Genomic DNA, 21984 nt, shown 5'->3' with positions numbered 1-21984 from the left:
TAAACCTTCCTTCTTTACACCTTTTCTTCTTCTTTTTTTCTTCCTTAAAGCTTCCTTCTTTACTCCCTTAAACCTTTCTTCTCTTTCAACTGAAAACTTCTTTCTTTACACCTTTTTCTTCTTTTTAAATATTCCTTTTTTTACTTAAATTTTCTCCTTTTCGTTCTTTAAATCTTCTTTTTTTTACATAAACTTTTTTTTTTTTTTTCTTCATTTTTTAAAACACCCTCCGGGTGTACCCCTCCCTAAAGGAAGCGACATTCCTCCTTACCACACCTAACAGCATCTTTCTAACACCCCTAAAACCCATCATTCTAATACCCTTACACCCCTTCATTCTACCACCCTCGACAACCTAACACCCAAATGTGCACCCCATTGCACACCTTCCCCCTCCACCATCCCTTCCTTCCTCGTCCTTCCTTAAGCCTTCCTTCTTTACACTTTTTCATTTTTTCTTCTTCCTTAAACCTTCCTTTTCTACACCTTAAAACTTACTTCCTTACGCCTTTCTTTTTTTTTCTTTCCATAAACCTTACTCCTTCCACCTCTAACACCTCAACCTGCAGCACATTGCACATTTACCACCTTCCCTCCGCACTAACACCACATTATATATCTATCAACCCTAAGTGCACCCCTCTGCACACCCTTACTAAGCATACTTCCTTTTTCTTTTTTTTTTTTCCCTCCCTAAAGGAGCTACCTTTTACCCAACCTAACACTACCTTAAGATGCACCCCCCCGGACGCTTCCCGAAACATAGTTCCTTCCACCCCAGCAATCTTCCTTCTTTTTTTTTTTTTTTTTTTTTCTTCTTCTTCTTCCTAAAGGAAGAGAAAGCAACCTTCCTTCCACGAACCACCCACCTAACAACCCTTCATACCCATCTACCACCATCCCTAATACAACCTTCCTACCACCAACCACCTAACAACCTTCATTCTAGCACCCCAAACAACGGTGGGTAACGGTTCCTCCCAGACGGCTTTGTTCGGTTTGGTACGGTTTGATACGGTTCATTTTGTTCCTAAACGTACAGTCAAAAGAATACATACCATAAAAGCAACAATAGCAAAACCACAAAGGGGCCACGAGTATGGTGCTGGTGGACCACCTATAGAAAGGACCACAATCAAACCAACACAACACAAAGCTAATACATATAAAATGGAAAGGGTCAATACGAGAGGTGATGACAAGAACGGTGATAGCAATGATACCCCTTTTCTGGTCCATAATCTTCTTTTTATAATATATAACATTTTATTAAAAAATCCCCTGGGTTGGAATACCCCTATTCTTCTTTCATGTTGTCCTTTATTTTTTATATGTGGTGTTTGATAGTCATCACTTCGCTCCTCAAGGAGGCTCTCCATGGAGGAACCGCTATCCATGGAGCAAGTGCTGTCCATGGAAATGCTATCCATGGAGGAATTGCTGTCCATGGAAGAATTGCTGCTATATAAGGAACTGGAACTGCTATCCATGGAACTGCTGTCCATGGAGGAACTGCTGTCCAAAGAGCGGTCTATTGCACCCCAATGGCGGCGGTTCTTCGAAAAGGGTTGATAGGAAGCACCCTCATTATCCATTTGGGGGCGTTCCTTTTTATCATTTTTACCACTTCTTGTTGCATGGAATCGGTGAAATAATTTTTTATCGTTCTGATCAAAGAGGCCGCCCATTCTTTCCTTCCGTAAAAGGACGTTGTCATCGTCGTTGTTGTAGTTTGATGTACCATCATCATCACGCAACTTGGATTTTAGTGATGTTTTTACACCACCACCTAAGGTGTTACTTTTCTCTTTTTGTGTTTCGACACCCTTGGATGATGTGCTTATGGCATTCACCTAAAAAAAAAGAGGTTGTTAGATGGTTGGTGGAAGGGAAATTTTTTTTTTTCTCCTTTTTTTTTCCTTCCTTCTATAATTTTAAGTGCAAAAAGGGGAAGAAAGTTCGTTTATAATAAATATGTGCAAATTCTTAGAAGGTGTAACAGCAGCTGTTATTATCTTACATGACGTGGATATTGCGCCCACGAGGAGTAGAGTATGGCGAAGGTGAATGATAAATATTTTGTGAGAGGTGCCATCATTTTGATGTTTTTTCTCTTCTTTTTTTGTTTTTTATTATTTTTTTTGTGTGTGTGTGTATGTACAAATATATTTTAAGTTGAAGAAGTAATTAAAATGTACATAATACTAATTAATGCAAAAGTTATGTGATAATTTGAAATAAAAACAACATGGTTTTTAGTTCTATTCTATACAATTTATGATGATAACATCCTTAATCATCATATTCCCTTTTATGAGAAAAAAAAAAAAAAAGAGAATATTACACCCCCTCGCCAACACCCTAACAACCTTCCTTCCTTTTAACGGTGTAATAGGTGGATATTACGCACATTTCAAAGAGTAAAATGTTATGTATATGTGCATGTTCGCACTCAAAAATTTTTTATTATTTTAATTTCAATTTAATGGTGGATGTAAAGTATTTAAAGAAAAAAAATGTATTATATCTTTCGTATTGGTGGAATGAATGGAATTCCTTTTTTTAGGTGTGTTGTGTGTGTGGAGGGGGTGTAAGAGGGGGGTGTAAAGGGGTGGGTGGAATGGGATGGTCGGTGGAAAGGAGGTAAGGAAGAAAGGAAAGGAAAGTAAAGGAAAGGAAAGAAGGAAAGAAAGGAAGGAAAGAAGGAAAGGCAAGGAAAGAATAAATAAAAAAATAAATATATAAATAAATAAATAGAGAAAAAAAATTTCCATATTCGTTCATTCATAATAATTACTTTGCAAAAGTATATGAAGAAATCCTGAATACTCCATGTTATATATATGAAGATATAGGGAGTAAATTTTAACACAAATTCATTACATATGCAAAGGAACATGTACACATGAACCATGTGAACAATGACACCAGAACCTGTAAAAGTACTTGGGGTAAGCTTTCCCTTCTGTTTAAAATGAAATGTGTGTACAAAATATTAATTCATATATTAATTCATATTATACATTATATGTGTAATAGAGTAAATTCAACAAATGATAAATATATGGGAATATATGTATCATACTATTTATACTTATAGAAAGAAGCTTTGGAACAATTACCTTCAAAATTGAAGTACAAGGCATTTGACGATGGGGAAGGAGGCGACGATATGGAAGATGGACCTGAGTGTAAGTGGCAAATGATGCAGACTAAGTTGAAAACTGCTTTACAGACTGCATTAAGCAGTTACGTAGATCTGAAGAAGGATATTGATAACATTGCAAAAGCCTGGTGTAATGTAATTAATGAAGCACAGGACCAAAGTGGAGGGAAGAAGAAAGTGGGTGGTGAACTATATTATTTATTCTATTATTGGTTAGGGGATAAAATATGGAACACGGAAAGCACAAAAGCTTTCTTCCTCACAGTTATGAATGAAATTTGGAATGCACTGAAGGGGGTGTTGACTGAGAGTTATGAATATGGACCTATATGCACGAAGGATGTTGACCAAATTAAGTTCAATGAAATGAAACTAGCATATGAATATTATATGGACCATAAAAAAATAGAAACTCAATTAAAGGATGCTGAGAGTGTGGCTTATCCTTGTACCCTTCAGTACAATGAACACCTGAAAAAGACTTATTCAGACTATAATAAAGTGTATACAAGTCTATATAGTGAGCAAAGTAGTGGTAATGGCTATTGTGCCGAATTTCAAGAAATGTTCAAACACTACGATAACGAAAATCCTCAAGAATTAAAATGTAAGGCAATATATAGCGAAAAATCGACAGCCGATATAGGTACCATTGCAGCCATTTCTTCCATAGTAGGAATAGGAGCATTACCAACAATCACCTACGTTCTTTATAAAGTAAGTAAAGTAATTAACATAATTACAACAATTATAATTACCACTATACATACATACAACTATATATATACATATATATGTATGTGCATATATATGTATGTCTACATACATGTATATATGTGTATATATGTATTTACCCCTTTCCCTTTTTTTATTATTAGTATAATTTTCTACCTAATTTATTCGACAAGCAACCCAGAGGAAGAAGAGGAAAAAGAAGTTTTGTTAAACGTGACTTTGACGATGACACCTCAAAAACATATTCCACAGAGGGTTCTACTATAGGTTCCACTTTGGGCTCAATAGCAGATAACTCTACCATCTATAATGGTGGTAGATCACCTAGGAAGACAAATAATGGAAGAGGAAGGGGACATGAACAACGACAACAACAACAGAGAAGAAATAATATAGGTTATGGACGCATGTAAGAACACACATCGTATGTATGAACACCTGGAATGGTAACATGTAATATATACTTCCCGCCCCCCTTGCAAGGGAACAATATAAATAAATGACCACCATGCACACAGTTCCTTATGATGGTAACATTTACCATAGAAGAATTGTGTACAAATGTGTTCACTATTATGTTAATTATGCAAATTATGTAAATGTGTTCACTATTATGTAAATTATGGAAATGTCTGTTATTGTACAAACATTGTGCAAACATTATGCAAACATTGTACAAATTATGCGAATTATGTAAATGTATGTGTATTGTATATGTCTGCTATTGTGCAAATTGCGCCAAAAAAAGAGTCTTATACATGTGCATGATTATGAATAACATTGATGTGTGTGTGGAATGTGGAACACATATATAATTATTTTTATATAAATAAGGAAATAAAAAAAAAAGAAAAAATAGAAGGAGGAGTATAAAATGCTCTCAATGTACCATAATAAATATATATATATATATGTACTATACATATATAAAAAGGAGAAATTCTTATAAGAGTTCTAATAAGAGTTCCAATAAGAATTCTAATAAGGGAGTTCTACACGAAAAATATATATATTTTTTTTAATCTGAATAGAGGAATTTAAAAGTGTTAAATTTTTCTGCCGAAAATGGGGGAGGGGAAGGAAAAAATATTATAATTTGAAAAGAGGAAGAGTGCATACAACAAAGCAGCACTATTATGGCAAAAGTATATATATGAACATTTCCTTGTTCCCATATAAATAATTTAGTACAGTTCCCTCCCACTCTTCCTTCCATTTTTTTTTCATGCTGTTCTATTATACCAGTACAGCATATTCGTTCCTACTTTTTTTTTTTTTTGCGTCCGTTGTTCACAATAGTTGAGTACATATATATATGCACAATGTACTAGCACTACCTAATGATACATATGAATAATGTTAGAAGGTATTATTATTGTTGAACAGATTAAACAATATATGTGTACTATTGAAGAGGAAAAAAAATAAGAACTTAATATTCATAAGTACGGAATAAGCATAATGCCATCACATTTGTTCGGACCATATGTAAACAACACACTCCTAACACAAAAATTCACATTATATACCCACAGAAAAATATGTACACATACATAAACCATGGTAAAAGTAATACACGCTTTATTTATTACATGAAGTAAGGTATATTCATGTATATATATAGCATTTTATGTGCAAAATGTAATGAACGCATGGGAGTATATGCACCTTACCAATTCCACCTATAGGACCTGCAGTGTAAGGTGGAAAACTTACCCTCCAGAAAAATATATGCCGCATTCGAACAGAAGAATGGTGACAAACAAACATGTGAGCACAGAAGCTCCTGGACACAGGGAATAGAGAACATTTTAAAAGATAAATTAAAGAATGAATGGGTAACTGCTAACGAAAGTTATGCAACGAAAATTGCGAGAGCCTGGTGTCTTGTATCCAGCATACTGTCGAAGAGGGAATCACTCTGTTCAACAATATGTGACTTCTTTTACTACTGGTTAGGAGGTATATTATCTGAAAATTTGAGTGGATGGCGTATTTCATTCGCAACACTTATGAATGAAATTTACGCGCAGTTACAAACATTGCCTGGTAATAGTCCGTGTGCAACCATAAAAACTGCTCCTACTACTAGCACCACCTTCTTCAAAAATAGGAAAATAATATTTGATTATTTATATGACTGTAATACAATAAGGTCACCCCCACAGCCAGGGGGAAAACAATGTGCTGGTGCCTATTCTACATATAAACAGGAAGCTGAGCAAAAGTATGGAATGGTAAGGGCAGGTTGTTCACATGGAACGGGTAGTAATGACCCATGTTGTAAAAAACTTAAGGAGATGGAAGGAGAAAGTGGAACACCCATTCCCCAGAATCTATCACAATTAACATGTACTGAAGTAAATATGCCACAGCAACTTTTAGCATGTATTGAACAACAGCACCAGGATCGTTCCGCAGGATCGGAACCACCACAGAAGCCTGAAATCCAAGTTCATTCCAAACCTGAAGGAAGTGCAACAACCTCGCCAATTGGGGGTGGAGGAAGTGGTAGTGCTGTCATACCTGGTGTTTCTTCCATCCTAGGAATAGTTGGACTACCAGTAACTGCATTCTTTTTATATAAGGTATAGAATTACAATTACATGTACAATTACAACTGTAATTACAATTACCATTTACATAGACCCATTATATGTAAAAAAGGAGAAAGGGGAGAGGGTGACGGAATACTATCACATATACATGTGTATGTATATATATATATGTGTGTATATATATATATACATACATATATATGTGTATATATATATAGTGCATGTGTATATGACCCTTCCCTTCCATACACCTCCTTCACTACATTAGAATAATCTTCTACCTGATTGGATCAGTAACAACATCTTTAGAAAGAATAAAACAACAAGAAGAAGATCCGTTGAAAGAAGCTCGGACCTGTTCACAGAGAACGGCACTTCTTCCACACTATATTCCACAGAAACAAGTTCAACAGCCGACACTTCAACAACAATAGAAGATTCGACGGAAGGTGACAACTCTACCATATATAATGGTGGTAGGCCAACACCACCACACAGAGGAAGGACGGCAGCAAATAATGGTAGAAGAGAAGGAGGAAATGAAAACAGGAAAAACATTAGTTATCAACGTATGTAATATGTCACATCATATGCAGCATTGGAATGTAAAACACATTGTGGAATGTGTAACATTAAATATAATGTTCCATTAAATGTAATGTCCACTCCCCATCCGTCCTGGGAGGAAAGAAGGAACAATACATAACCCCAAGATACGTAACTGTATAAGAGCAGAATGGCATTCCTTTCCTACCATTCCTTTTTTTTTTATATGTATATGTGCATGTGCGTATCGTGGTCACATTCACATTCCAAACTGCCTTGCATAGAGAAAATTGTAGAACTCCTTCCATATTCCGTATTTTATATGTTTCACCTAAACATAAATTAATGAAGCGGAAAAAAGAAAAAAGTATAAAATTAAAAAGTGAAAAAAATAAAGAGTAAAAAAACGAATAAAATAAAATAAAAATGAAAAGGGATTCTTTAATATATATGTAAAAAAATGTAATCTACATTGGAAGGAAATAAAGGAGTGAGGGTGGAAGATTTGCTCACAAATAGTAAACATAATATGTCCACATTCAGAAAATAAGGAAAAAATGTTCTGTACATATGTGAACTATATAATATTTGTTCATTACTCCCATTTAACTCTTTTGATAATAACAAAACAGGAATGAATGGTACATGATAAAATTTTCTATCAAACAAAAAAGGAGGAAAAAGGCGTTCACTGTATATAAACATAGTAGGAGGAGCGCATAAATAATTATATATAACGTTACATATAATTACACATACATATGATAATAATATAATACATGAATGGAAGGAGTGCATGAATATAGCTTTATTTTTTTGTATGTTATGAATGTAATTCCTCTGCAACATATATGATGTTCATTTAATTCATGAATGTTCACGATCCGCAGCAAGTTGTTCTTGGATGTGTGCACATATAGGAAGGGAAAAAAAATGCTCCCTCTCTGCACATGCACAGATGCATATGAACTGTGCACAATATATATACGCATTAACAACTCCTTAATGCTTTTCCCTTTTCAAAATAACAATGGAAAGGACGTTCGAACAATACATAAAAAAAAAAAAATAATAAATTTCTGATAAGGGCAAAAATGTTCGATTTTATATGTGTACAATAACTGAATGAAGTAAATAAGTAATATAATATCACGGATAACAGTGTGCATTGTAATAATATAATAAATATATGTAGAACGTATGAGGGGAATTTGTACATTTCCCTTCTTCTGTTCTTATTTCATTGTTCCAATATATTTGTTTTTACTTTTACCTTACATATATGTATATATGTAATGATTTTGGATGCACATACATATGTGTATAACTGGGATTACATTCCCATTATTTAATAAATTGAACAATATATGTGCAGTATGTAACAAAATAAAAGTTATCATATTAATAATGATCAAACATACAATGTTCTCTCTCACATATATATATATATATATATATATATATTCTTTTATGCTAAAAATGAATATGTGAAAATTCTTTAAAATATATTACATATACAGAAGAATATACATACATAAAACATGGCAAAACCAGCACAAGGGACAACACCACTAACGGTTAAATACTAATACCTCCTCTTCCTATGCTCAAAGTGGACATATGTGCACATTACTCATATAAGATTCTATGAACAATATAAAGAAAAATATAGAAGAAAAATGGAAGAAGCATACACACATAAGATGTTTTGCTATTCCCATATTTTTTTTTTTAGGTGACTGATTGGTATAAATTGCCATCACAGTTGGCATATGCTGAACTGGATAATCGCACAAATGTTTGTACTAGCATTTTAAGTGACGGTTCTTCCGATGAAAGTGTAAAAAATACTTTGCAGAGTAAATTAAAGTCTCATTCGGGTATACAGTTCTTTATCGATGGAATTGTAAATACTTGGTGTTATATACATCACAAAAAAGGTGTGGATAAACCTGATCATGATTGGTGTTATTGGTTCTATTATTGGTTAGGGGATACTGTATCCAACAGTGTGATTAAGGATTACTTCTCGAATGTTATGAGCACAATTTATGATGAGTTGGGGAGCTCAGAAATTGCGGGCATGTGCAAAATTATATACGACAATATAGACAAGGATACTTTTAAAAAAAGGAAAGGAATATATGAGTATCATCAAAATTATGGAACTATACAGGATCAGTTAAACAAAACTGAAAATCGCTGTGATCAAATTTATAACAATTACCTCAATGAAACTGTTCAAGCCTATAAGAAGGTATGGGCTTCATGCCACAGTGGGGATCATAATAATGATGAGTATTGTAGGAAATTCAAAAAAGTATATGAAAAATACAACGGTAATGGTAGCGATAAAATAGAATTTAAATGCACCAAAGTAGCAACACATACAGGTAGTTCATTACAACAAGATCTTGGACCTGCACCGAGACCCGGTCCTGAAGGTCCTGGTCTTGGTCCTGAAGATGGTCTTCATGAAGATGGTGCAAGTGAAGTTAGTGCAGCACTTCCAACTGCAGCTGCAGTTTCCTCCATATTAGGAACAGTAGGAGTAGGATTACCATTCATCACCTATCTTTTGTATAAAGTAATTATAATTAAAACAATTATTCCCCATACGATTAGAAAAAAAATATATATATATATATGCATATATATGTGCAAATACATATAAATGCACATACATATATACATATATATGTATGTATATATATATATATATATGTACATATACATATATATGTATGTATATATATATATATATATATATATATATGTACATATACATATATATGTGTATATATATATCATACCACCATTACACCCCATTCATTCCTCTTTCTTATCGTAGTATAACCTTCTACCCACCTGGCTTCGTAACAAATTAGGGGGAAGCAGAAAAAGAACAACAATTGGACGACAAAACTTTTACGACATGTTCTCAGATGGTTCCACAGAAGTTTCAACAGTAGCATCTACAACAACAGAGGATGATTCTACGGTGGATACTGTTCCATCTGGAAGATCAAACAATAGAAAGGAACAGCAAACACGGAAGAATATACGTTATTACGCCACCTAATATTTCCTTTCTACTTAATAATAAGTAGTATGTAACAGCACACACATTGTGCGTGCAATGTGGAACACACATTCTATGTGGAATGTAACACATTGGAATGTAAGGTGTCGCACCTACACTCCCTCCCCCATTCTTCTTCTAACGATGTGAAATGAAAGAGGAGGAGCAGCAAATTATGTTCACATATTTTGAGCACTAAAAAAATTGTATGTGCATATGTTTGTGCATGTTTGCATGTGTTCACGCTCAAAAGTTTTTTATTAGTATGCATATACTTCTTTTCCTTCCTATATAATGAGAACACGGAATTTTCTTTTTATACCATATTCCCGTATTATATTCCTCCTTTTTATTCATTTATTTTTTAAATTTGAGTACCTCCCTCATTAATTATATACATGAATGTGCACATGCACATGTGTATAGAAGGAAGGAAGAAAAAATATATATCCCCTATATATAGAGGCTCAACAATATGTACGTTAAGGAAAAAATTCTCCTTCATAATCCATTTAATAATAGAAGTAGAGTGTAAATTAATTGTATACACTGAAATTGCACGTTAGGGAAAAAAATTCTGCTCCTTTGTACATATGTAATAATAATAAGAGCGCGCATGAGGTATAAATAATAATAATATAACATAATCGAATATTGCGAATAACCCCTTATACAATCCCCAATAATATCATAGGGGTACATGAATAAAGGAATGTATATAAAGGACTATGCTCTCTGAACATTTTTTTTTTTTTTTTTTTTTATCCTCACCCTAATTATTTCTACTTTTTGCTTTACATATATGTGTATACTGATTCTGATACATATGTATTGTATCTAGTGAAAAATTAAACAATATCTGCCCTCTTAAAAGGAAATAAAAATTTCATAACAATTCAAAATGAAGGAACAGGAAAAATTATCGTGCATATATGTATTCTGCATGAATATATGAACACATTCTAATATAAATTTTATTATATATACCAAATAGTGTATATATGAAGAATGACCGGAACAATGGCAGCAGTAATATAATTTATTTATTTCCGTAAAATAAGGTATATTTTAATGTTATGTATATAATGTTCTATTCCAAACATAAGAGATGCATGAATACATATTCTGCCAACAATTCCACATTTATAGGATCACGATCAGCAATGTAGTGTAGAAAACTTACCCTCCAGAAGAGTATATAAAGCATTAGAAAAAAAGGGCAACCATACATGTCAGGACATCAGCACCTGGGAAACAGAAATAGGGATTATTTTGACCAGTACACCACGAAACCGTTTCGTTGGTGAAACACAGTATATGATGGACATTGCGCAGGCTTCGTGCCTTCTATCTAAGGTAAATACAGGAAGTTCATCATGTGAAAGGGTATGCGATTTTTTTTATTTCTGGTTAAGGAGTAAATTATGTGAAAAAGTAAAGAACATTACTGAAGTTCGCAACATTATGCAGCAAATCTACCAAAAATTAGGTGATCCCGACGGTAAATGTGAGTACAAGGATTTGAACAGTAATGTTCAGTGCAGTGAGTTCAAGAGAGCAAAAACCGTATTTGACTACTATCAGGACTATAAAACAATAAAAAAGCAACTGAAGAATTGCACGACCCCTGGGTCTCCCTGTACTGGAGCATATAAAACATACCTGCAGACAGCTGATGGTCCTTATAGAGAAGTGCAGGCAAGTAGTCCAGATAGCGGTCATGAATATTATGATCGAATTGTAAGAGAGATCAAGGATAATGGTGGTAAAATCCCAAAACCATCAGACTTGAAATGGGGCACTGTGCTCGGAGAAGAACTCCCACCAGATGGGGAGGGGGAAGCAAATCTGGATAATTGCTTCCAACAGTTGTCTTCAGCAGTTCCTTCATTACCACAGCGAGCGTCAGAACTTCATTCATCACCATCATCATCACAGGAGGTAGGTGGTGGTGTTGCCCCAATTGTCTCCTCCACAATAGGCACACTAATTGGAATACCTGCCATTGCTGCATTCTTTTTATATAAGGTAATTACAATTATAATTACAACAATTATCATAGAGCTATATATATAGACATATATATATATATATATGTATGTATACATACATATATTTTTATGCCTTTTTTCCCCCTCACTTCCTTTCCCTTTTTTATTTTTTAGTATAATCTTTTACCCTCCTGGATTGGTAACCAATTTAAGAAAGGCAGAAGCAGAAGAAAAAGGAGATCCACCGTCGAACGTAACTTCGACGACACCTTAACAACAGACACCTCTTCATTATATACAACCGATAATTCTACAATAGAATCTATAGGTGATTCAACAGATACTTCTACCATATATAATGGTAGGCAATCTAGTCAAAAGGGTAGGAATGGCAAACAACGACAACAACATCAGGGGCAAAGAAACAGAGAAGGGAGGAATATTAGTTATGGTCGTATGTAGAACACATTGGAATGTAACATTGAATACAATATTAAATGTAATGTTTCCCATCAGAGGAGTCATAAATGACCATCATGAAGCTTATATGCAGTGTGTGTATCGAAAGAAGCAAAAATGACCATTCTTTTTTCATTTTTTCTTTATTTCCTATTTTGCTTTATTTTGTCCCCCCCTCTTTTTTATTTATTTTTTCTTTTCTTTTCTTTAATTTGTTCGTTTGAGTAGCTTCATAAGGGAAAGAATATATTCCCAAACGAAGGGCGAAAAAAGAAAAAAAGGGGAAATTAAAAAAAAAATGAAAAAAAGAATAGAAAAAAATAAATAAAAAATGAAAGGGAAGGAAAAAAAGGTAGTGTACATAAAATTTTAACCAATATTAAAGAGAAGCAAAGGAGCATGCGCGTATGCACATGTAATATAAATAAAAATAATAATACTATTAATAATAATATTATTAATAATAATAGTAGTAGTACATTATAATGTGAATGTTCTTCGAAGCATAATCACATTTTCGACATAATAATAAGGTAAATAATAATAATGTACAATATTTCGAATAGTCCCATATATATGGAAGGTACAATAATATAGCACTGTAACAATTACATGAAGGAAAGAAGGAAAGGAATGGAAAGAATAAATAAATAGAGAAAAAAATTTTCCATATTCGTTCATTCATAATAATTACTTTGCAAAAGTATATGAAGAACTCCTAAATACTCCATGTTTTATATATATGAATATATATATATATATAAGGAAGAAACAGCATCTTCCTAACATCACTTTATTATATATACGAAAAAGAATATATACATACATATCTAAAACAAATGGTAAAAAGGGAAAAATACAACAATTCATTTACACTATTTGAAAAAGAAACGTATATATAAAGTAATATATGCATATATAATGTTCTGCATGAACATATAAGAAGGAAGAAAGCACCTTTTTAAACTGAATCTAATTATATATATACATACGAAGAATATATATACACATATCTAAAACAAAAATGGTAAGCACAGAAAATTTTTGATAATACCAATACAACCCATTCATTCATTTCCACTATGTAGAAAAAAAAAAATGTGTATATATATAGAAAGTAGTATATATATGTATATCCCACACATATATACAGCACACAGTTCAATTAATGTATGTATGTGTAAATGTATGGACATATACGCACACATATTTTCCTAATTATACTTTTAGCAGGAAAGTAGAGATGAGTTACCTTCAAAAAATATATACGATACGTTAGAAAAAGGAGTAGGAGGAAAATGGTGTACTTTTCGAGGGGGAGAAAAACAGAAGAAACCCAGTGAACTGGAAGGACAACTGAAAATATCATTATCGCCATACAATGGGTATGATTGGGAGTTGATCACAATAATTTCAAGTAACTACTGTTCCGTATGTAACGATGGGAAGGGAGGGTTAGAGGATCTCTCTGATGATGATCGTTATAGCTTCTTTTATTATTGGTTAGGTACTAAAGTAAACGGGAGATTTAATGTTTCCGACTTTCGGGCGATTATGACGAAAATTTATGAGAAGCTGAAGGAATTCGATTCTAAATGTAAGTGTACTAATATATACAATGGTATTAGTAAAGACAGGTTCCAAAAGTCTAAGGAGGTATTCGACTACTACTATAACTATAAGAAATTAAAAGGGAACAATGAGGAGTGTCGTTATTATTGCGGAAATAATGAATGTGATGCTCCCTTCAAGGCAGCTTCAACAGCATATTCGGAGTTAACTTCAACTTGCAAAAACGAGGGTGGAGAATCATATTGTGAAGTATTCAAAACGAAAAGAAATCAAAGAGAATATGGGCAACCACAGCAATTAGATTGCTCTGCACCACGACCACAAGCTGTAGAAACGTCAACATCATCGTCAGGACTACCACAGGTTAGTCATTACTTCTCTTTTCTTCTTCTTCTCATTCGAAATATATATATGAGCACAATGAAATACAACAACATTTTCTTTGTCCACAATGTGCTTAAGAAAAATGTAAGAGAAGTGTACATATGTGGAGAAAGAACACTTACTTATATATATACATATATTTTACTATTCCCCTGTTAACTATTCTATATTATTTTAGGTAACGGAAGTTTCAATTAAATTACCTTCAGAATTGGAGTATAGTGGCTTTGATACAAGAAATCATTGTACAGAAAGCCGTGGGAAGGATCTATACTGTAGTCTAGACTTAAAGGAAAAAGTAAAGGTAGCATTAAGCACGTGGAATAACGATGAAAATTTGGCCCCCAGAATCGTAAGCAACTATTATCATGCATGTAACAAAGAGAAGGGAAAAGAGGACACCGCAACCTACTATGATCCTTGCAAATTCCTATTCTTCTGGATTGGGGACAAAATAAAGGATAAATTTCGGGAAAAAATCCAATTGTCACCGCTTATGGGGGCAATTTATAAAGCACTGGAAGAATTGCCATTCAGCAATACACCTAAGAGGAAGTGCACTCCTATATACTCTAGTATTACCAAAGACAGATTCCCAGAGGCTAAAATACTATTTGATTATTATTACGACTATAATAAAATACAGAATGGTCGGGTGTATAGTAATTATCCATGCAATGACAAATATAAGAGTTCCTATGAGAAAGCTGAAACAACATATGGGAAAGTAAAACAAGAGTGCATGAGCACTTCCGGAGATCCATATTGTACAAAATTTAATGAGGGAAAGAGCAAGGAGGACGGGGAATATGCGCCACCACATAAATTACCAGAACAAACATGCCCCCAACCCCTGGCACGTACAGACCAAACTGACCACGAGGACAGAAGAGGTAAGCACAGAATAAAACTACCTTAAGGAAAGTATAACTACTTTAAGTGAACGGAATTACCTTAAGTACAGTTATTCTTTATCTCCCCCCTCCACGAACTCCCTTCCACCCTCATTCCTATCTTATTTTCCTTTAGCAGTTTTAAAACCATCTGTAGAACCTACTCAACCTACTCCTCAAGAAACAGTATCATCATCAGAAGCAAAGGGAACAGAAGCAGGAGCATCACAACCCGAAGGGAATGGTGTGGGCAGTGGACAGGGTGGATCATCTTCCAGCAGTGGTAGTTCTTCCTCCTCTTCTAGCAGTAGTAGTACTCTTCCTATTGTTAAAACTGAGGAGGAAGTTGGGGATGGTGCAAGTTCATCACCCCTTTCCACGATCATCCCTCCTGCTCTCTCAGCTGTAGCAGTTCCGGCAGTTGTATTCTATCTATATAAAGTAATTATATAATTATAATTAAAAATATGCATAATAACAATATTATTCATATTTACTTTTATATGTGCAGTAAGTTTAAGTAACAATGTATTGTATTATATATATACATGTGTGATACATATGCTCCTAATACTTTTCGTCCTTCTTTTCTTCTTTTTTTATTCAGTACACTTCATTATTTTCTGGAATACGTAATTCTTTTTCTGGAGGAGGAGGAAGAAGAAACAGTAAAAATAGAAATAGAATATCCGCCGTTAGAAGAGAAATTAATGACTTTGGGGACGATTCTACCGAATATTCAACAACCATTGGTTCGACAACAAATTCAATAACGGACCCATCTGAATATTCTGTCCCATATGTTAGATAAGTTCCCTTCTTCTCTTTATAAGGAGAAAGTAAAAAAAGAGAAAAAAAAAGATCATTCCACACCCTAACAACATTACATTCCAACACATGCAACATGGAAAAAAAAAAAAAAAAAAAAGGCCGACTCACACCTTCCTTCAAGTGTTTTTTTTTTCTTCCTTACTCCTTCTTTTGAACTGTTTTATATTCACCTTCCCATTCAAAATTTGAAGCAACAAAATGCAAAAAAAAATAAAAAAATACAAGAACAAAAATTTTCTTTTTTGAGCACAAATATATGCCAACACATGCACATACATAGTTCTGATCTGTGGATTTGAGCAAATCGGCCCTACTATACCGTTAGGAAGGAATGGCGACACATATAATGAGAGAGAAAAAGTGCATACTACATATTTTTTCATAAAGAGGGATAGAGAGAGGAATGTTGATTATTTGAACTTAAAATTTTGAGAGCAGTATAAAGTGTAATAAATTTAATTTTTTTAAATAGTGATTATTTTTTTTTCTATATATATATGTATATATATTTTATTATGTATGTGGTAATGTTATATTCTTTCTTCATTTTAAAAAATATATATATGTACACATCTACAATAAAAACAACAAAAAGCACTATATATCTAGCCCACGCGCAGCGGTACAACACAATTGATTGAATTTAACACATTCTCTATATTCAACACAAAGAAGAATAAAATAATAATACGATCTATTAATATAAACAAAGAAAAGGAGAAAAAAAAACATCGCCCCTTTAAACCTTATTTCATATTTAAAAAATAAAAAAGGAGAAAGGAACAAAATGCTACACTTTGTGAAACTCCCAATATTAGCCCTTCTTCTTTGCTTTTGGCAGTATAAGCACCATCACCACGTACGATAATAGAAGCTCCTGCAGCTGGAGTTGCTGCTTCTGCACCTAATATGGAAATTTTTTTTTTTAAATTTCTTGTGACGCCCACATTTTCATTATGCTTAAGTTCTTTACTTTTTTCACTAAAAATTGAAAAAAGAAAAATTCACCCCTGCCTACCCCCATTCTTACCCTATCACCTTTGTATCTTTTTTTTCTTTTTTAGGTGACTGCTTTAAGCAGAACATCATCAAAGAGAGGTAATAATAGTAAAAACAGGCAAATTGACAGCGTAGATGGAAGTTTTAGAACACTATTAACGCGCCAAACTGATATACCAACATCGGAAGATGGGGAGCAGGATGATTTCCTTTCTAGTCTAAGTTCAAGTTCCCTTGGGGATGACATGCTAAATGAGGAATGTGGAACATTAGAATCCACCACTAGAAAAAGACCATCGGAAGGGCAGGACGCGGGAAGAATAAGACCAAGAATGAAAAAGTAGGAGGCAAGGGTAAAGGATTTTTGAAAGAATTGGCATGTACTATAAAAGAAAATGAAAAACTGCTACCCTGCCTATTGATCCTTTCAGTCGTGTACCCCTTCACCCTATCCTGTATAGTCCCGATTCTTCTTTATTTTAGTTCATATATAGAATCCCATATTGTTCACGTAATTGTTTTGGTAGTTCAAATAATTTTGGGATTAGTGTACTTAGGAGCACTATATGGATTCCACTATTGTAAGAAAAGGAAAAGGTGTATTAAGTAAAATTTAAACATAGAGAACTTCCTTAAGGAAGAATAACCAAAATATATAGACAAATCTAAGGATGAAAGAATACTAATTATTCCTTCTTTATGAACAATGTTGTACATTATATCAGGATTTGATGTATTTGTCACATGAACCCTTTATATAGCACTCTCTTTATATATGATGTTGTATATATTATGCATATGCTACATGGTTTGTTCTTTTTTCCTAATACACTTTTTTTCTAATACACTACTTTTTCTTCCTTCAATGTACACACACACACATACTTTTGTATGAAAAACTTTACTGTCTGTTTATTCATATAATGAATTCTTCATTCATATTATTATAAGGAGAAGAAAGCGTATTTAAGAAAACATAGTTTAAGGAAAAAAGAAGAAAACATAGTTTTTTAAGGAAGAAGAAGAAAACATAGTTTTAAAAAGCGGGCTGGGGTGGGGGGAAAAATAAACCCCCATGTATTCTGTACTTTGTATGTGTACATATATGTACTCATATATATATATGTACACAAATGTACAGAATTTGTGTGTTCTATATTATGATAATTAACATAATTATCTTATGGAATAGGTATTTTTATATAAAAAATAGATATGTGAAATTCCCCCAATATAGCATATAATGCACATTCCCCTTCTATATGATTACTACTTCATATATATAGGTGTGTACTAACACACACACACACACACCCTTTGGGAGAATTCTATATTCTGAATTTTCACTTTACATTCTACAGCCCCACAGTCAACCCTTTTTCAAAGGGTAGTACGCTCCAAAGACCACGCTCAATATGATACATATTATAAATACAGGAACTGTAATGTAACATGTGATCCAGGAATATGGTGCCCCCGTATTGGAATAAACAAATACACCTATACAAAACAAAGCTATTGGGTAGAAAAATCCAATGGCGAATGTGCTCTGGTTGCTGTCTTTATTTTTACGAACAGGATATGCCCCTTTATTGCCCAATTCTTTGGTTCCGCCTTTCACTTTTTCCTTTTGTGCCTCATTCTTTGCTTTGTCCTTTGCGCATTGTGACTCTTCTGATGTAGCCTTCGAACTTGTGTGCACTGATTGTTTTAGTTCACTTTTGGGTGGTGACTGTTTTACTTCATTTTTGGGTGGTGCTTTTTTGAATAGCGAACCAAATGTTGTTTTCTTTGTTGTTGGCGCATTGGCGTCTTTCTTATTGGGAGGTGTATTCTGCTTTTTCTCCTTTACATCAGGTTTCTCCTTTAGTGGTGTTTTTACGCCTGTACCTAATGTGGTATTCTTTTTCTCCTGGGTGGACACACCGGTACTTCCTTTTTTTGATGTGCTTATAGGAGTCACCTAAAAAAGATGAAAGGGTAAAAAAAGGAGTGTGTACATTCAAATTTTGTGGGGAGTATATATATAAGTATTACAATAAAAAAAAAAAAAATAAAATAAATTCGCCAAAATGAACATGGGCATATTTTTAAAATGATGTGGCTATTATTATCATACATAGTTAGTATGTTGCCAACAGCATAAAAAGAACAGGAGTATGGAGGTGAGTGTTAAATATTTTGCAAGAGGTGTCATTTTGCTTTTTTAAATTCTTTCTTTTTTTTTTTATTAAATATGAAAAAGGTTTGAAGTGGTGATATTTACTTTTTTTTTTTATTTATATTTATTGATTATGTGATTATTCTTTTCTGCGAATACAGAATGTCAATTCATTTGTGTTGTACGCCATATACTGCTACAGCTTCTTTTTCAATATAGATGTGTTTGTGTACGGGTGGGAAAGTGTAACTTCCCATTTAAAATTTTTTTTTTTTTTAAATTTTAAAATTAAAATTAGAAATTGTTATTAGCATGTAAATGATAATACATACATATACGTGGAAGGTGTTGTGATAATAATTTGTAATAATTAAAATAAATAGATTTTAATTACATCATTATATGTTATTTCAAAAAATTATTAAGTTAAATAAAGTCTGGTCAACGTTCTACAAAGAGAGTGACGCACACTCTCCAGTAGTATGTCGCACCTTCTTCTTCTTCTAACGGTGTCACACTTCTTTTAACGGTGTAATAAGTGTAAACTACCTACATTTTAAGTTCTGAACTTATATATATATACGTATGTACATATATAAATATATATATATATAAGCTCAAAAAGAATTTTTCACTGTTTGCGAATTTTGTATATAATGATGTTTAAAAGGGAAGGAAAGGGAATGGAAAGGGAAGGAACAGAAAAGAATTTTCTGCTTATATTTTATGCACATTTTATAGAGATCGAATTTTTTTTCTCTTAGTTTTAGGTGTAAGAGCATTAATATTTTCTACTTCGAGAAAAAAGGGTGCCACGGTCAATAAAGTGTTAACAGTGTGTTATTAGTGCTTTAGGAGGGTATTATTATTTTTAGCGCATACACATGGATAATTATATATATGTGCATATTATTATGACTATTATCATAGAAACAATGCTCTATGAAACTATTTTATTGTTATACATTATGTTGTATAATGAGTGAAAAGGAGTACAATGTGCACAATTTACACCGTTGTGCACATGCGTAACCCTTCCTTCATACATTCCTCATCATTAGACCCTCCTTTCTTCCTCTTCCCTTAGACCACATGCTTTCCTTCCTTAGACTCTCCTTCCATTCCTCCTCCTTAGAACCCTCCCATCATTTCTTTCTTAGACCATTCCTTCCTTCTTAGACCATGCCTTCCTTCCTTAGATCCTTCCTTCGTTAGAACCTTTCTTTCGTTCATTCCTTCCTTCCTCCTTAGATCCCTCCTTCGTTAGAACATTTTTTTCGTTCATTCCTTTCTTCCTTAGATACTCCTTTCCTCCTTAGGACCCTTCCTTCCTTTCCTTACTCCTCCTTAGACCCTCTTTTCCTTGATTCCTTCTTTCCTTCTTATTCCTTCTTATTTCTTCATTCCTTCTTATTTCTTCATTCCTTCTTATTGCTTCTTTCTTTAGATCATCCTTCACTCCTCCTTAGAACCATCCTTCCTTCCACCTACCACCGACCATCTAACAACCTTCCTTCCACCTACCACCGACCATCTAACAACCTTCCTTCCACCTACCACCACCCTAACAACCTTCCTTCCACCCTACCACCTTAACAACCTTCCTTCCACCCTACCACCATAACAGCCTTCCTTTCACCATCCACGTCTAACAACCCACCTACCATACGATTTCCCCCTCTACATATCCCCTTATATTATTATACCATGATTACACCATATATGTGGACACCATTCCTCATGGTTCATATGTGAAACTATTATTCTATTCATTGTACTTCACTGTACAGCATTGTATTGCATTATGCACTATGGACAATCCATTCATACATACATTTCTTCCCCATCATAATAATGTGTGCATACCTCATAATAATAGGGGATGATGTTCTCCCCCACCACTACAACCACCTCCAAAAAAGGGAGGGCATGATGTTCCCACAGTACAACCTTCCTGAAGAGGGGAAGGATGGGGGAGGGGATGATGTTTCCCCCCCTGCACTACAACCTCCTAAAAGGGGGAACATTACGGAGGGGGGACCATGGCTTCCCTACAACCTTCCTAAAAAAGGGGAAGGATGGGGGGGAAGGGGATGATATTCCCCCTACAACGTCCTACAAGGGGGGTTTCCACACCCCAAGAAAAGAAGGGGGGAGGGCGTAAATGAGGTATGTTGTTACGTACCCCCCTTATATATGGGGAGGATGGGCATCCCCATATATACAGGAGGAACATCGCATATATATGTATAGGGAACATCCTTATATATATGTATGTATGTATGTGGGGAACATCCCCTATATGTAAATGTGGCAGGGGAACATCCCTCATATATGAGGGGGTATCCTATATGGGGAACATCCCATATAAGGGGGTAGAAACTCATATAGGGAACATCCTATATGGGGACCAGCACCCCTTCGCATTATATTCTACTTCCTTCTCATTTAATTCCATAAAAATGTACACGCTCCTCCCTTCACTAAATATGGATGCATGTTCAAATTTAGAAGAGGGTGGGGGGGGAGAGAGGAAGGGAATTTATTCTCTGTGTGTATAAAGTATACTACATGTATATGTGTGGTAACAATTTTTTTCTAAATGAA

The 21984-nt window shown here is 34.0% G+C and overlaps 5 protein-coding genes across 5 annotated transcripts; all 5 read left to right on the top strand.

Annotated features, from left to right (window-relative positions):
• Positions 1-2921: 2921 nt before the first annotated feature.
• Positions 2922-4297, top strand: PCOAH_00047760 (Variable surface protein Vir7-like protein; the record flags this gene model as incomplete). The annotated part of the gene is made up of 3 exons (XM_020061559.1): positions 2922-2951; positions 3137-3883; positions 4193-4297. 3 exons carry the CDS (start codon positions 2922-2924, stop codon positions 4295-4297), a joined length of 882 nt encoding a protein of 293 aa, XP_019917350.1.
• A 1164-nt stretch (positions 4298-5461) lies between these two features.
• PCOAH_00047750 (KIR protein) lies at positions 5462-6495 on the top strand (the record flags this gene model as incomplete). The annotated part of the gene is made up of 2 exons (XM_020061558.1): positions 5462-5470; positions 5590-6495. 2 exons carry the CDS (start codon positions 5462-5464, stop codon positions 6493-6495), a joined length of 915 nt encoding a protein of 304 aa, XP_019917309.1.
• A 2548-nt stretch (positions 6496-9043) lies between these two features.
• Positions 9044-10087, top strand: PCOAH_00047740 (KIR-like CYIR protein; the record flags this gene model as incomplete). Its single annotated transcript, XM_020061557.1, has 2 exons — positions 9044-9592; positions 9857-10087. The coding sequence occupies 2 exons, from the start codon at positions 9044-9046 to the stop codon at positions 10085-10087; spliced, it is 780 nt and encodes a 259-aa protein (XP_019917184.1).
• A 1320-nt stretch (positions 10088-11407) lies between these two features.
• PCOAH_00047730 (KIR protein) lies at positions 11408-12352 on the top strand (the record flags this gene model as incomplete). Its single annotated transcript, XM_020061556.1, has 2 exons — positions 11408-11955; positions 12253-12352. 2 exons carry the CDS (start codon positions 11408-11410, stop codon positions 12350-12352), a joined length of 648 nt encoding a protein of 215 aa, XP_019917149.1.
• A 1353-nt stretch (positions 12353-13705) lies between these two features.
• Positions 13706-15412, top strand: PCOAH_00047720 (Uncharacterized protein; the record flags this gene model as incomplete). Its single annotated transcript, XM_020061555.1, has 3 exons — positions 13706-13711; positions 13771-14472; positions 14672-15412. The coding sequence occupies 3 exons, from the start codon at positions 13706-13708 to the stop codon at positions 15410-15412; spliced, it is 1449 nt and encodes a 482-aa protein (XP_019917412.1).
• Positions 15413-21984: the final 6572 nt, after the last annotated feature.

This window comes from Plasmodium coatneyi, chromosome 13 (genome assembly GCF_001680005.1).
Source record: "Plasmodium coatneyi strain Hackeri chromosome 13, complete sequence".
NCBI classification, from domain to species: Eukaryota; Apicomplexa; class Aconoidasida; order Haemosporida; family Plasmodiidae; genus Plasmodium; species Plasmodium coatneyi.
The sequence above is the reverse complement of the archived record's forward strand: the minus strand, read 5'-3'. Positions and strand labels throughout refer to the sequence as shown.